A 17,081-nucleotide genomic window follows, 5' to 3' on the forward strand; every position below is an offset into this window, starting at 1 on the left:
GGAAAACAAATGCGGGTGGAAAGCCATTTGAAAATTTGAAGAATGTTAGAACCGGAGAAAATTTGAAGAAAATTTTGAGAACTCGGTATTTTTTACCAATACATGCAGAAAACAGAGGAAAAATCCAAAGGTTGAAAAAGGAACAAAAGCAAAGGTTGAAAAAGGAACAAAAGCATGAAACGAAACAATTCATCGATACTTGTTGCACACCGATTAAAAAAAAGAAAGAACGTGCAGACGGTGGAAAAGCGACGAAAGAGAAACCGATGGTGGAAAAGCGACGGAAGAAAAAGCGACGATGAAAAAACGGAAGAGAAAGCTACGATGGAAAAGTGACGGTGGAACCGAAAAGCCTTTAAAAAATGGAAGAACAAATGCGTCGGAAAACCTTTACAGAAGATGAGAGAGAAAATTATAGTATGTATTAGGACATTTAAGGCATAGTTATCTCATTTATTATGTAGAAATTAACTGTTTTGCTCTTTTAACAATTTAAAAATAAATTTGTCATTTATAACTTAGATTGTGCTATTTTTCTATTTTCTTTGTCCCTAAATCTAATCGATATAAAGAGTTGACTCGGCCCATTGGGCCTAGATTCCTATTATGAAATTAACGAGATGCTGTCCACAGCCGATTTGCCACAGCCTGGTGAAACAAGAGGTCAGCAACTTCCGTTAATGGCGAGCGAAAATTTACAGCCGCCCATCAGAACCCTAACCCAAGAACGTATCAAGCTCAACGTCGGCGGCGACCTCTTCGAGACCACTCTCTCCACCATACGCTCCGGCGGTCCAGAGTCTCTCTTGTATGCTCTATCATATCGGTCCATAGATGATCGGAATCCAATTTTCATAGATCGCGATCCAGAGATCTTCTCCGTCCTCCTTTCTCTTCTCCGCACCAACCGCTTGCCTTCATCGGCTCGTCGATTTTCAAAGCAGGAACTCTCCGATGAAGCCGTATTCTACGGCATCGAGACTAATTTCAATTTCGCAATCTCTCCTTCGCCGTTCAACGGCATCGATGCATCCATCGTCGCGAATATCCGCCCTACTTCCGACGGCATCGTATCGTCTTTCGCGGCAGCAAATGGAGACGGCTCCATCTGGCTAGCTCACGGAGGTCAAATCTCCAGCTACGATCGGAATTTAATCCACGACAGAACGATTAGAACTCACTTAGACGAAATCACCTCAATCCGCCGCGTTTGGCCAGAAATTGCAGCGTTAGGTTCAAACACCACTTCCGGACTTCATTTCTACAATTTCTACAGCGGACGACACATCGGCTCATCACACTGGTCAGATCCTAACGACCCTCGAATCTACAAAGCCAGAGTAACCGCAATCGCCGATTCACTGACTTCAATTTTCGCCGCCTTCGATTGCCCTCACAGAGAGAATTCCATACTCGTCATCGACAAATCAACTCTCCAAATCAAGTGTGAACTCGGCCGACAACTTGGATCCTCCGCCAAAAACACCGTCGCCGGAAAGCTGACGTGGATACCAGAAACCAACGTGGTGTTCGGAAGCGCAGTAACGTGTGGAGCATTTGGGTACTCAGGCTACATGAGGCTATGGGACGCTAGGTCGGGTGAAGTGGTTTGGGAAACGAACGAGCCAGGTTCGGGTAGAAGCAGTAGGTTCGGGGACTCGTTCGCTGACGTGGATGTGGACGTGGAAGGGTTGAAACTATTCAAAGTGTGCTCCAAGTCCGGGGATTTGGGATTCGCAGATATTCGTAATTTAGGGGATGATCCTTGGGCATATTTGAAGGACAAGAATCCAGGGATGGGAAATACGAGTAGAAAGGGGAGTGGACATATGAAAATTCATTGCTTTAAGAAAGAGGTGTTGGTAGGGAGAGATGGAGAATTGGAGGTTTGGTCGACAGCGGAAGGAAGAGAAAGTGGAGAGGAAGAATCAAAAGGGAATAGTGAGGAATTCTATCGGAGGAATTATGTGGACCAGAGTGAGGATTCAGAGAAAGGGATTATAAAGGAAATCGAAGGTGGTGGGGATAGGCTGTTTGTTTCTCGAGAAAATGTAGAAGGAATTGAGGTTTGGGAAACTTCTGCCTTTTCCGGTGTCCGTTCGGTTTTATGACTTGAAAATGTTTGTTATTGATTATTGGGCCTTAATTGGGCCTTTGTTGTAGATCACATTGAAAGATGTTCACGGGTCGGGGTCACGGATGTCACTCGCTGTTATCAACCTCCTATCCCATTCTCCAATCCCACCAACTTCTCGCAGGGACGAGATGGGAGATGGGATTAATAGTAGAGATCGGTTCCCCGCGGGAAAATATTATCGTTTTTTTAAGTTTAGTTTCATTTTTTCAATTCACGTTTACCATCTTTTAATCCAATATATATATATATATATATATATATATATATATATATATATATATATATATATAGTTTTATTTTTGATAGAATATTATCTAATTTTTTTATTTAAAACAATTAAAAAGGTCTAATTCTTATTGTTTCTAAAAATAAATTAGAAAATACATCTAGAAATCCATTTATAAAATTCAAAAATTCATACAAAAATCAAAGATAAATTCATAAATATTCTAACAAATTCTTTAATTACATTATATTTTTTTAAGACAAATATACTATTTAAGAAAATACATCTAAAAATCTATTTATAAAATTCATACGACATAACATATACTATTTAAGAAAACTTAAAAGTTCACAGCTTAGAAATGTAATTAGGAAAAAAAGTAAAGAAATGGAGAAAAAAAAAGGTAAAGAAGAATATCAAAATATGTTTTTTTTTTTTACTTTTTATATATTATTACATAAGTAAATAAACAAATATTTATATTTAATTATATTTTTGTTTCGAGCTGGGTAGGGGATCAGGGTTGGGGAATGTATTTCCCATCCCTAGCCCCGTGTTGCCAATGAGGAAAACAATTTTCCCAATCCCTCTCGCATTCCCTATGTATTCGAAGATTCCTCGTCCGGATAGGTCCCTACAGGTTAAATGGACATCTCTAATCACATTAATTTTTGGGGCCTACTTCACCTATTGGACACTTGTTTGGGAAGTATTTTTATTTTGAAAGAATTAGAGAAAATATATAATCTAGCTACAATTTTACACAAATGTCTTAATTTCTCAATTAATTTCAGTAATAAGATTTGACTAATTTTATGGATGGATTTGACCTTATCATTAATTCTAAATATTACATATAAACGAAAATTGATATAATTTTTTGCCATAAATATTTTATACTACATTTATTATTGGGAAATTTTCATGGATATAACAAAACTGTAAACTATTTACGACCCGTATAACAAGCCCATTAAGGCAAATTATTTTTCTAGAATTCCTTATTTGCCCTTATTCTTTTATAACGATCTTCCAAATCTGATAGTTTTTCTTCACGATCATCGTTTCTGAGTTATTCATCTTGTCTTTTATATATCTTTCATCTTGATCATTTTTTGCCTTTTTTGTAATTTTTGACAACATTCGCTCTCATATTCATCATCTTCGATAACATCATTTCTCTTCTTGTCATCTTGGATAATTAAGATCATCTATATTACTCTATTAATATCGTCTCAGCGATCTTGGTTTCTGTGAGTATTCTCAATATTGTTTTTTTGTTTAAACTATTTAGTTGATTATAAAATTCCATTCAGAATTATATATTTCGACGTGAAGGTAGAATATTTAGAATATGTAGGTATTAATGTAAGACATCATGTATTTCGTTATGAAGATCGTCGAAGATTTTGATGATTGTTTACGTCGAACTAAGAATTTATATTTCAGTATGAATGTCGTTTTTGTTTTTTGTTATTTGTAAGAATTTAAAGTTTTTTTTTTTTCGTTTAGAACTTTTAAGAATCACTGTAAGAATTATGTATTTCATTATGAAGATCGATAGTTTGAAGTTTTTCATGATAATTTTCATTGAATTACTTGATCGTTTACCTCTATGAACATCATCATTTATCAATATAGAGATGATTCATCTTTATGAACATGATCGTTCATCTTTATAAACATCATCATTTATCAATTGTGTATTTTTCTATATGAACATGATTGTTCATCTTTATGAACACGAAAATTTTCAATATTTTGTATGATCAGCGTCTTTAAACGATCGTTCTAAGTCAATAAGATGGTTGATGGTTTAAACGATTAGCGTCTTTAAACGATCGTTTAGTTTATTCTATACGATGGTTTAATTTATTTTATACGATCGTCAATTGTTGTTAAATGATTGTTTAGTATTTATTATCTTTTTTACACGATCGTTTATTTATTTTTTGCATTATGTTTATTTTTATTGTTTAGTACATTTTATTCTGATAGATATCTATCTAATTCTTCCTTTCACCATTAAATACTTAATTATATATTTTTTTCCAGATTAGAATGTCTATTCCTATTGTTGTTTTTTATGGAGGTCAATTGAATGACTGCAATGTTTATAAGAATTACTCAGTGTTTGGAATTTTGGTAGATATGCGAGTCAGATTTAATTCTTTGGTTGCTTTGACATTTGAACAAATTGAATTGGATGAATCGGTAGAATTATCTGTTTTACTTGATTTTTGGTAAAACCAATGTTCAAACTGTGGTGCCAATAAAGAAGGACAATGATGTTGCTTGGTATTTAGCTTTTGTTAAAGATGCAACTAGTAGACATCCATTAGTTGCCCATGTAAGTGTTAATTGTTTGGGAATGTCTTCTTCATCTAGTAGTGTACGAGAGAATGTTGATATGTCATTGAATACAGGTTCTTTTTCTTCTGTTTGAAATGATGAAGTTATAAGAGACATCTCTTATTATTCTTATTTGAAGGAAAAATGTTTATTTGAAAGTAAAGAAGTATTTTCAAAGTGTTTTTGCATAATAGCAGTGAAGACCAACTTTCAATTTAGGACTACAGTATCAAATTTGAGGTCTCTTGAATTTAGATGTCTGCAAGAAGGCTGCAAATGGTATGTTTGGACATCTCGTTATAAGAAGAGTGATTTGTGGATGCTACGAAAATACACTTTTGACCATGATTCTTCATTGAGTACTACCCAAAGTTCTCACTTGCAAGCTTCTTCAACAATAATTGGTTGTTGTTTGATAGATGATTTTAGATTCATGTCTTCTAATCATTCCATTCCTAAAGAGATTGTGTATAAGGCTTCTATAAATCTTTGAGTTAATATAAGTTACCAAAAAGCTTGGAGGGCGAAAGAACATATGATAAAGATATTACACGGTGACGCAGTTGATTCGTATATATTGATTTTAAGATTCTTTGATAAATTAGTTGAATCTAACCCAGGTATGATCAGTTTTGTATATCAAATTTAAATTCATTTGTAGATAGATGTGGATAGACTAATATCACAGTCTATTTATATAGACCAATATTAACATCTTTCACATTCTTTCTGTTCTTTTTTGTTTGTGCTGATAGAAATGTGTGTAATTATTATAGGTACATGCATTGCTTTAGAAATGGATGATAGTGGCCATTTCAAGTTTTGCTTTATGTCTTTTGGTGTATCAATTGAGGGGTGGAAATATTGTAGACCTATTATTTTTGTCGATGAGACATTTTTGAAGTGTAAGTTTAGTGGCATCCAATTAACAGCCTCATCACAAGATGGTACCAATCAAATCTCCACTCTTGCTTTTGCCATTGTAGATTCTGAAAATGATGTATCATGGACATGGTTTTTTAAGAAGACACGAGGTAGTTTTTCAGAGTGGGCTAATTTAGTGATTGTTTCTAATAGGTATCTTAGCATCCCTAAAGGAGTTTTAAGAGTGGTTCCTGATGTTGAGTATTATGTGCGCACAAAACATCTTTTAAGTAACTTGAAACTCCATTTTAAGGATCCACTACTTGATAAATATTTCTTTAGCTGTGCTTATGCCTACATCGTTGATGAATTTGACTACCACATGAGATGCATGGAGTCTGTTTGTCCAAATATTAGAGATTATCTTAGTACTGTTGGTTTTGAGAAGTGGTCTCAGGCATTTTCATGTAGACGAAGGTATAGAATGACGACATCAAATTGTGCAGAAAGTGTAAATTTAGTGTTTAAAGATCTTAGAGAACTACATGTGGCTACGATGCTTAGTTCAATTAGGGATGTATTGCAAAGTGGTTTTATGAACAAAGTAAAGATGCTTCTACAATGAAGAGTCGTTTGACGTCTTGGGCTGAGAATGTTCTGCATTTAGAACATGAAAAGTCGAGAAGATTATTGGTAAGATTTTTTTATAATCTCGGATAGTTAGAGATAGATTGCTATCTTTTTTTATCCGATAGATAAAGATAGCAATTTTTTTGTTCATATCTTAGGTAAGCACAGATAGATTGCTATCTATATATATCTAATGTATACAGAGATGAAATCTATTTGTTATTATTTTATTAACTGTTCTTATTTGTCTTATGTATTAGGTTGATCCAATTAGTACGATTGAATATGAAGTAACAGATGAAAATCAACAGTTTGTTGTGAAGTTAAACGTGGGATGTTATAGTTGCCGAGTATGGGATGTTGAAGAAATTTCTTGTGTGCATGCTCTTACTATTCTACAAATGCTTAATTTTTTAGACACCTATTCTTATGTATCTGAGTTTTATTATAGAGAAACACTATCAACAACATATAGTAGTTGTATTCAACCTGTTAGATCTTATTTCGATTGGAGAGTTGTAGATTCTGTCATGAAAATATTACCTCCAGTCTTTAAACGACAAGCTGGAAGACCAAGAAAATCAAAGAATTCCATCTGTTGGTGAATTTAGTAGTTCAACCAGATGTTCCAATTGTAATCGTAAAGGACATAATAGTAAGACTTGTAAGTAAGGTTTGAACAATTAATAAAAATGTGTAATCTCTTTCTTTCATTATTATGTATAAACATTTGATATTAAAGTTGATAAAGATTTAATATCGTTTAGACATTAGTGTGGTATATATAAACGATTGCTTAATATTGTTTACATGTTTTAAGAAGATCGTTTAAACTTTACTAAATGATCGTGTGATTTGTATCGCCTGATCGTTTATGCTTGATAATTGTACATTTACATATAGTTTAGGAAATCAATTTGACTTAAGTGCGTGGTGGTCTATGATGTCTTACATGATTGTTTAGATTAATTAGAAACTTCGTGATCATTTAGACATTAGTGTGGTATATATAAACGATCGCTTAATATTGTTTACATGTATTAAGAAGATCGTTTAAACTTTACTAAATGATCGTGTGATTTGAATCACCTGATCGTTTATGCTTGATAATTGTACGTTTACATATAGTTTAGGAAATCAGTTTGACTTAAGTGCGTGGTGGTCTATGATGTCTTACATAATCGTTTAGATTAATCGAAAAATTCACGATCGTTTAGACATTAGTGTGGTATATATAAACGACCACTTAATATTGTTTACATGTATTAAGAAGATTGTTTAGACTTTACTAAATGATTGCGTGATTTGTATCGCCTGATCGTTTATGTTTGATAATTGTACGTTTACATATAGTTTAGGAAATCGGTTTGACTTAAGTACATGGTGGTCTATGATGTCTTACATGATTGTTTAGATTAATTGGAAAATTTGCGATCGTTTAGACATTAGTGTGGTATATATAAACAATCGCTTAAAGCTATATGCACGATCTTTTACATTTCTCTACACGAATGTTTTTATATCTTATACAATTTTTTTTGATGTCTATCTAAATGAATACAAACATTCAGTCAAAAGTTGATTAAAATTAAAAAATAAAAACTATACATGTACATCAACCAAAACAAACATTTTATTTACCAATAGAATTTATTTGTCCAAAATTCTACTACATACTGTTGTCTAAACAGTTTCATGTTATCCATAATTAGACAATATTGGTCTGCATTGGTTATAAGGCATTCAAAAAATTTGGCACAAAAAATTCTGTAATCTAATGAAGCGCCTTTTTGTAATGTGGTTTTAATCTTACTACTAGCCAAGGGCCATACGAGAAACATTTTCTATGCGCAATGAGGGGATGCATCGTGCAGGTATTGCAAGAGCTGCATCAACAAGTTTTTTCAACATATTTTGTCATTGAGTCAAACACATAGATCTTACATTTCTTCATATCAGCTGCAACAACCAACCAATGTTCTTTTTTGTTGATGCAACCAATCACGAAGTTGACATCTCCCTACCCTACTTTATCTTGGATTTCACCAACAACTGAACTAAAATAGTAATCTAAACCTGGTTCTGACCCCATAGTGTTATGTGTCCTATTGTGTCTGTCCATTTAACTTCCTTATTGTCTGCTGTCAGCACATGATTATCAAAAAACCGTTGCCTAATTATGCAGTGTTCTTTGTTGATTCCAGTCTTGAAGAACAAATAAAAAAAATTAATCAAAATATAATCATGCAGTTTATCTTCTATACAAAAAAAAAAAAAAAAATTAAAGAATAATATCTTACCATAAATGACGAATCTAGTACTGTAAAAGTATATTTGCAAAGATACTTCATATGCAACATTTTTTTTCTACACATGGTACAATAACAAATCCATGGTCTACAAAAAAAATCAAACGATCGTTTAGTGAATAGAAGCGATCAGTTTATCAAAATTCATGCCATCGTTTAGCAAGTATAAGTGATCGTTTACAACATTATTTTCTATAATAAGCGATTGTGTACAACATTTTTTTCTATACTAAGCGATCGTGTACAACATTTTTTGTTCGCTTATCTAATCAAATGATAGTGTATTATATATAAATGATTGTTTAGTTAGATAAAAAATATTGTACTCGATCGTGTAGTTTTATATATAAAATGAATTTTGGAAAGAGTACTTACGTCTCCTAGTATCCATGTGTTTTCTTCAAGCTTTTTGAAAAATTCATTCTTTCTTTTTGTGACCACTACTGTCTTCTCTTCATTAGTCGTTTTCCTAGATCTCTTCTAAGATAAGTATGCCTTCCACAATTTTGGATCTATTGGTCACACGAGATCATAACTATCTACATCTCGCAATTTGACATCTGGGACAGGTATTGTAGTTTTTAATATGGCCTCAATAGATGTTGTGGGTGGATTAACTTGTTGATCATGCACTTTTTTATCTGCTATTTTACATAGCTTCCTTCTTTTGATTGGTTTTTGTTCTTCCTTCATTTCTTATAATGCACAATGTTAAATAATTTTTTTTTGATGTAAAGTACTTCAGAGTTCTTATATATACATACCAATAGAGATTCTAAGTCAATTATAGAACTTTGTTTCTCAGTTACTGGTTCATTTTCAGCCAAAGTAACTGCTTCATTATTTTTTTGAATCTCAACTTGTTGTTTAGGTGTTTCCTATAATATATGATATTAGACAAGAAACAAACTCTTAATTTAAAGGACTACACAATTGTTGTGTATACATACCACTTGAGATTCTAAATCAATTGTAGAACTTTGTTTCTCAGTTACTGGTTCATTTTCTTTTTGTATCTCAACCAAAGTAACTGCTTGATCATTTTTTTTGTATTTCCTACAATGTATAATATTAGATAAGAAACAAACTCTTAATTCAAAGGGCTACACAGTTGTTGTGTATACATGTCAATTGAGATTCTATTTTTTCAGCCAAAGTAGATGGCTACACATTGCCAATTGTTAAACTTTGTTCCCCAGTTACTGGTACATTTTCTTTTTGTATCTTAACTAAAGTAACTGCTTGATCATTTTTTTATTTTCTATAATGCATAATATTAGATACTTAATTCAAAGGACTACTCAGTTGTTGTGTATACATACTAGTTGACATTTTTCATTTACATCTGAAATTGATGGTGGCTCTTAGTGAACTTTTAAGATGTGTGAGAGTACTTGTTGGTAGTATCTCACAAAGTGGAAGTGGTTGGCTCATAAGTGGAAGAGTAGTAATCATTTATAGTAGGTCTTTTTCTTTCTGACTTTGAGCATTTATATCATCTGATATATTTCTTATAGTTAATAGCAAGTCTGCATCCTTGCCGTCTATGCTAATATCACTGCCTGATTTCTCTTGATGTTCAAGTGATGTTGTTTTTTGTTTCCTAAACAAAATGAGAAAAAAAAAAAGAATGAGAAAAAGAAAAAAAAAATACAATTGTTACTTATTTAGAATGTAAGCAATTTTCAACAATATAAAGCAGTAAATAATGAATGAAATGTTAACCTTTAAGTTTCTAGGGTAAGTTCTTGAGTATGTTGTTCTTCAACATATTGTTGCTCATTGCTGATCATATCTTCTCTATTCTGATGATCATTATTTTTGTACATATTGTCATGATTAAAATCATCATGAAGATCATCTTGGAAGTGATAAGTATCATCATTCCCTTGATTCTGATTCTGATTCTAATAAATAAATAAAAACGAAAATAAAATAAAAAACCAATTGCTAAACGATCGTGTAACTGTGATAAGCGATCATTGAAATGTGATAGGCGATCAGATATTTCAGTTAAACGATAGTTTATTTAAACAATTGATGAACGAAATACTCTCTGAAATCAAAGTTTACCTGGACCAATCCTCTAGCATGTGCTTTATTTCAGATAGCTCCAATGACTGCTTTTTAATTGCGTTATCTGTTCTATAGACTATAGAACTTAATGTGGATAAATCCTTATGAACTTCGTCGATACCATTTTCTAGTTTTTGTAGGATTTTGAATGACTTCATTCTGGCTTGTCATTGGATTTGGAACGTTTCTTGTTGGTTATTGGATTTGTTTCAGACTAGTCAACCACTGTTTGTCTTTCTTTTCTTCGTGGTGACGGTTACACAATAGAATTAAGCCCACCAACATTTTTATTGTACTGAAGCAGTGGAGATGAGGTTGATCGCAAGTTATTCAAGTCATTGTGATCCAATGATTGATTGTTCATAGTATCAGTAGGAGTATTGGTATCACTGCTGTTAACATCTGACATGGATTCACTGTCCTCAATTTCCATGTTATCATCCCCTCGAATTTGACACTCCATAAAAGCTTTCTCTTGGGTTGATAGCTTCAGTTTAGGTTGAACAACATTCTACAATGTTATAATAAAAAAACTGTTAATACGTTGTATATCAAACAAAGCTAGTAAACGATCATCTATAAAATCGTATGATACTGGATATGGTATTCAATGTAAACGATATTACATTAAGCGAAACGATCGTCTATAAAATGATACAAGATCAATCACATTTCAAATGTAAATGATTGTGCAATTTTTTTAAACAATCGCTGACTACTTTTACTTACATTTTTGTTGTCGAATATATTTTTCTACAACATTTTGTATGATGGAGCTTGTGTACAATTCCATATTAATATTCTAGGGATTGATCTCTTATTGTTTTTTGTAGCCAGGTTCTCACTTGTAGTTGAGAGTGTTTCATAAGCCCATACCTAAAACAGTTAAACAAATATGTTAATCTTTGATGTTTAGTTTGTATTTAACTAAAGTATAGAAACAAACAAAAATCACCTGAAAAGCAAGTATGTAGCCTTCGATGTTGTAGTATGCCACTACTTTCGAATTTCTTGCCTAACTCGTACGCTTTTTTTTTTCCTTTGTAGAATTGTTTTCAAACTGTTGATCAAACGAGTGTAGAAGAAAATTGACCAATCAAAGTTCTTAAAAACTTTTTCATCATCTACTCTTCCCAAAACATCCATATCAAACTGCGTTTTTTTATCCTTCCCGACCATCACAGTTTCAATAAAAAGGGCTAAGGTGTAACCCCCCAAAATTTTGAGGTAAATTGCTTAACACTATTGTCTTAAATTTGGAAGATTTTATTTTATTGGGTGTTATATTATTTGAGTTTGGTAAGAAAAAGGAAAAGGAAAGAGAAAGGAAGATATATTTGTAATGGTATATAATAATATTTTAAAGACCTAAAATATTCTTCTTCTTCTTCTTCGTCCTAGCCGACAGCCCCCCATTCTTAATCTTCATCTTCTTCTTCTCCGTTCAGCATACCACCATCGTCGCCTCCAATTTTCTTCTTCCACTTTGCTAACCAACAACCGCTTGCTGCCTCCAATCTTTTGTCCTCCTTCGCCGTCTGCCCAAGTCGCCGTTGTCGCACACCCCTTCGTCTATCGTACTCACGCAAAGCCCAGTCGCTGTGTGATCTCTGTTTGACCGTCATGCCTATAGATCTACCGGTCAGATCTGTCTCTATTTGTGAAGTCTAGCAGCCGCGCGTAGTAGAGTAAGATTTGCATCGCGTCTCTGGTCTTTCTCTATCTGTCAATCGCTGACCATCTCATTCCCTCTCCGTCCGTCGCGTCCTCGTAAGACCCAGCCACCACATCTATATTTCCCCAAGTGCACTCCAGACCTGAGCCGATCTGAGCCATCTCCTCTTTCTAGTCGAGCCATACTTGTTTCTCCCTTGCTCACCGTCGTCTGACTCACTTGGTATTCTGCCGCTTTTGCCCCATTGTAAGTCTCAGGTTAAGGACAAAATTGTGAGTTTTGTAGTCGTTTTAAATGTAATGGTCGAATTAAATTGTTGGATTTATTGGTCGGGTTAACTTTTGATCCTTGAAGGTGTTTTAGAGAGGTGACGCTCGAATTCTCGGATTATATAGAGGGTTTTTTTTGGAGTTTGACTCTCCTCTTGCTTGGGTGGATTATTTGGACTTCAATTTGATTAAGGAATGTCCCTAAACTTCAGGTAAGGAAATGCCTACTATTTGACTCAAATTTGAGATTGAAACGTAGTAAATGATACAAAAGCATGTTCTAGAGGATGCTTTAAATTGATGGTTATGTGCTTATATAGAAAGTAGTAATGATATACTCTTGACTGGTTTTAGACAGCATGACTGTTAAGTGTAGTTTTTATACATTCATGGGTCATGCTGTTGACTAAATATAAATGATGAGGATTTGACTGCTATATGTAACTTGTATATACTGTTGGGTTGTGCTGTTGATGGACTAAGGGTTTGAGACCATCATGTGTAGGTTGTTTATTTACTGATAGACTGTGGTGCAGACTGAATTTAGACGTTATACATAGTATAAATCACTTGTAGTTTGTGTTATTATTTGGGCTGAGACGATGTGATTGTCAGGTGTAACTATTTAATGATGAGTTGATTTAATGATTGAACCTAGACTGTCTGACTGATTATACCTAGAGATTGGACTGTTAGTTTGAGCTATATTATGATGTGGCTGTAGACTGTTTAGAATGAATAAAGGGGTAACAACTAGCTTTATCTATGGGGTAGTGTACATTGCAGGCATGATGTCCTACGGGATCACCACATGTTGTGTATCCTTCGGGATCACTAGACAGATATGTGTATCCAACGGGATCACTAGACTGATATGTGTATTCGATGGGATCACTAGACTGATTGATGTGTGCGTCCTACGAGACCACTAGGCTGTTATGTGTAGGGTAACCCTTAACAGGAAGATAATTGTTATTACCCTAATGGGACCGATAGTGGGTCTCTTACTAAGTATATTTTATACTCTTCCTTTTATGTTTAACTTTTTCAGGTAAGGGTAATGTACGAGGCAGACCGGTAAAGGGCAAGTAGGATGCGTAAAAACCATATGGGAATGTCTAGTTTTAATGCTTCAGCTCAATGTCTTTGTTGTTTTTGTTTTAAGGATTTTAGTTTAAGTTTTGGTTAGAACCTTTGTTTGTTTGTTTTGTTTGAAATTCCATAGACTATGTTTTGAAACTGATTTGAAATAGAGCCCGAAGACGATTTTATTACATCTTGAAGTTTTAATGAATTTTTGAACAGGGTCTTTATTGAGTTTTTATGTTGGATGTCGTGTCTTAGCAGTAAGTAATGACCTCAGCTTAGATTGAAAAGTTAGGTCGTTATATAAGGCAACCTTCACAACATCATCATCATCTGTAAAGTCAAAATTTTTGAAAACTTTCTAAACTTCCAAGCACGTTATTATCTTCTTGTTTTGTGATCCGAATAGTAGGCTTTGTAGGTGCTTATTGTCATAACTTTTATCCAACATTACATTTGTTGGCCACAAACCGGTTATGTTGAATTCATTTTGGGTGAAACATACATTTTTCCCCAAAACAGAAAAACAGATTACATTTGCGTTGGCTTCTTCAGGTATCTTCCTCAGCAAGAAATGATGGATCAACTGGCCGTTGAAGACCATGTTGACATTTAGTAATGGACCAAAAATTGTTTTATGGAACATCTGCAGCTATTCCTTGGTTAGTTTATCCTTAATAAGAGTGCCAATCTTGTGCACTTGGCATGAGACAGTGGCAGAAAAATATTTGTCGCCAGGTATATCCATCCTAAAAATAATGACCATAATATATTTTCGTTATGTACACGATCGTTTATAAAACAATAAACCCTAAATCCTAAAATTAATATGTAAGCGCTAAACATCGTTTAGACTATATACTGTATCGTTCAGTACAATATACATGATCCTCTAGTCTAGGTTAAAGTATCGTTTACTTGATGTAATAGATCGTTTAATCCAAACTGAAAGACATTCGTAATACAATTAATCAACAAGTAATGATAAATTGAAACGTTTAACAATCTCGAAAATAAAACTTTAAACGAATCGGAAACACTTGAGAGTAAGAATTTAACAACAGAACGATCGTGTTCAAGACAGAAGTGGAAACATTTGAAATATAAAGAAGACGAAACGTAACATTATAGTACGACAAGTTCAGCAACAAAAGTTTAGAGTTATATTGAAACATACCTTTTGACGTTGAAGAGAAAAATGGACGTTTGAGAGGAAAGGAGTAAGGGAATAGAAAATCTTTCAAACGAAAAGCTAAGTGATCAGTGTGTTTGTATATTATGAAGTGACCGAAAACGAAGAAGGCAGTAAGTATATTGTTGGTTTTTACCAAAGGGGAAATATTGTAAATTCACGTGCTTTTTTAAAATGTCGAATCATATACAACATGTCAGCGCATATTTTTAAATGATATGTGTAAACGATCATTTATGCTTACTGTTTAATATATATATATATATATATATATATATATATATATATATATATATAAACAATCGTGTAATTATGTCAAAACGATCTTTTAAAAGATGTAAATGATCACATTGTTTGTAGAAATTTGATCTAAAGATAATGCAAACGATCGTTTTGTTAAACATACACGATCATGCTAGTTTATCGAAACAATTCGGTTATATGATTTACGTGATGGTAATATATGTTGTTATACATTTTACATATCAACGATGCTTCTATACAAGTTACGCGATCGTGAAGGATTTTATTTAAACGACTTTGTAATATGGTGTAGTTATACATTTAAACGATAGTGTTGTTGAATCTAAACGATTGTGGTATTAAATATAATTGACCTCATTATACGTTTTACATGATAGTGTAGGATATAAAGAATGAAATGGAATACAAATTACTCGAGTATAAAATAAAGAAATTTTCAAAAGGTAAATTTAAAGATTCAAAACTTTACAAACACTATAAATCATCTCTAAAATATTGAGAAATTTTTAGATCAAAGGATGGAGCGGAATCAATGTATTCTTGAGTTGACATTCTTCTTTCATTTTTCTTGCTGTATTATTCTTGTGTTGAGATTGGTTGTCTCCATATCATTTTTAAAATTTTTGTCTTTTTTTTGCTCACCATCGTTATTTTTCTTTTGCTTTTCTTTAATTTCTTTTGTTTCCAGTTCTTGTACTGCATGTTCTTCATTGATATTAGTGTCAATTTCTTCTTTAGTTTTCTTATTATCAACATCATCATCTTCAATCAACTTTTGTTTCCCTTTTGCTGTATCTTTTTTTATTTTCTTCCCCTTGTTTGTCATCTTGTTTTTCTTTTTTCTTCAACAATTACAATATTTCCCAATTGAATTTGGCTTCGTTTTGTTTTGTCTTTCTGCCTCCGATTTTTCAGCTTCTTCTTTGTTTTCTCAATCTTCAACTTCAATTGTCTGAATTTAAAAAGAGAATGTGCTGTCAAAATGATTGTGAAAGAAAATGTAGACCATTGTGCAATATAAAGATCATTTAAATATATATACACGATTGTGTAAAATATATAAACGATTGTATAACATAAATACACGACCGTGAAACCAGTTGAATAGAAAAGAAATTAAAGTGTGTGTAAACTAAACGAAAAATCATGTGAAATATAAAAACGATCCTGTAAAATATATACAAACGATTGTTTAACAGAAATAAATGATCGTGAAACCAATTGTATATTAAACAAATTAAAATCTGTGTGAACACTTGTGTTTTTGGTGTTTCTAAATTTATGATTTCGTTGTTCTCTTCTTCTTCATCATCTATCTGCAAGCACATAAAGTAAGAATGTTTAGAGACATCATGAAGAAAACACATCTAGGCAGAGTTAGACTTCTATCTTTGTCTATACAATATAAATTATATTTATTGTTTGGAAAAAGAATTAAACCTGTGGTAATATTTGTGTTTTGAGTGTTTCTAAATCTATAGTTGCTATTGTTTCCAAACTACTTTGTGTTTCCAAAACGATAGGGGTGTTCAAAAAATTCCGTAACCCGACCAACCCGGACTACCCAACCCAAACCGTAAGGGTTGGGTTGGATTAAAAAATTGAAAAAAAAAATATGGGTCGGGTTACCGGGTTGGGAAATTAAGGGCCGGGTTGACCCAACCCAACCCGGTTTAGGGGTATATATATATAAAACCTAAATTAACATTTCAATTTTACATTTCCATTTCAGCGTTAAGCGTTCCATTTCGTTTCGCGTTCGCCGTCACCCCATCCCCTTTTAGTGCATTCAATCCCTTCGACAGTTCGACACATTTCGTAATCCCTTCGGCGATAGCCGATAAGATTCCGGCGACCGTTACATTCCGGCGGCCTTTGCACATTTAAGTTCGACGGCACGACACATTCCGACGGCTTTCCAATCGCAAGTTCGACTGCACATTCAGATCGCAAGTTATACGGACTTCACATTCTGGGTTCTTCATCTTGCTTTGTCGGGTT

At 33.3% G+C, this 17,081-nt stretch overlaps 1 protein-coding gene across 1 annotated transcript; it reads left to right on the forward strand.

Annotated features, from left to right (window-relative positions):
- The first annotated feature begins 427 nt into the window (after positions 1–427).
- Positions 428–2,347, forward strand: LOC103503442 (protein ENDOPLASMIC RETICULUM-ARRESTED PEN3). Its single transcript, XM_008467627.3, has one exon. It carries the CDS (start codon positions 621–623, stop codon positions 2,109–2,111), a length of 1,491 nt encoding a protein of 496 aa, XP_008465849.1. The 5' UTR covers positions 428–620; the 3' UTR covers positions 2,112–2,347.
- Positions 2,348–17,081: the final 14,734 nt, after the last annotated feature.

This window comes from Cucumis melo, chromosome 8, assembly GCF_025177605.1.
Source record: "Cucumis melo cultivar AY chromosome 8, USDA_Cmelo_AY_1.0, whole genome shotgun sequence".
NCBI classification, from domain to species: domain Eukaryota; kingdom Viridiplantae; phylum Streptophyta; class Magnoliopsida; order Cucurbitales; family Cucurbitaceae; genus Cucumis; species Cucumis melo.

Bases quoted from the DNA above. Each gene is read 5' to 3' on its own strand.
- LOC103503442 (XM_008467627.3), top strand. From the start codon at position 621: ATGCTGTCCACAGCCGATTTGCCACAGCCTGGTGAAACAAGAGGTCAG.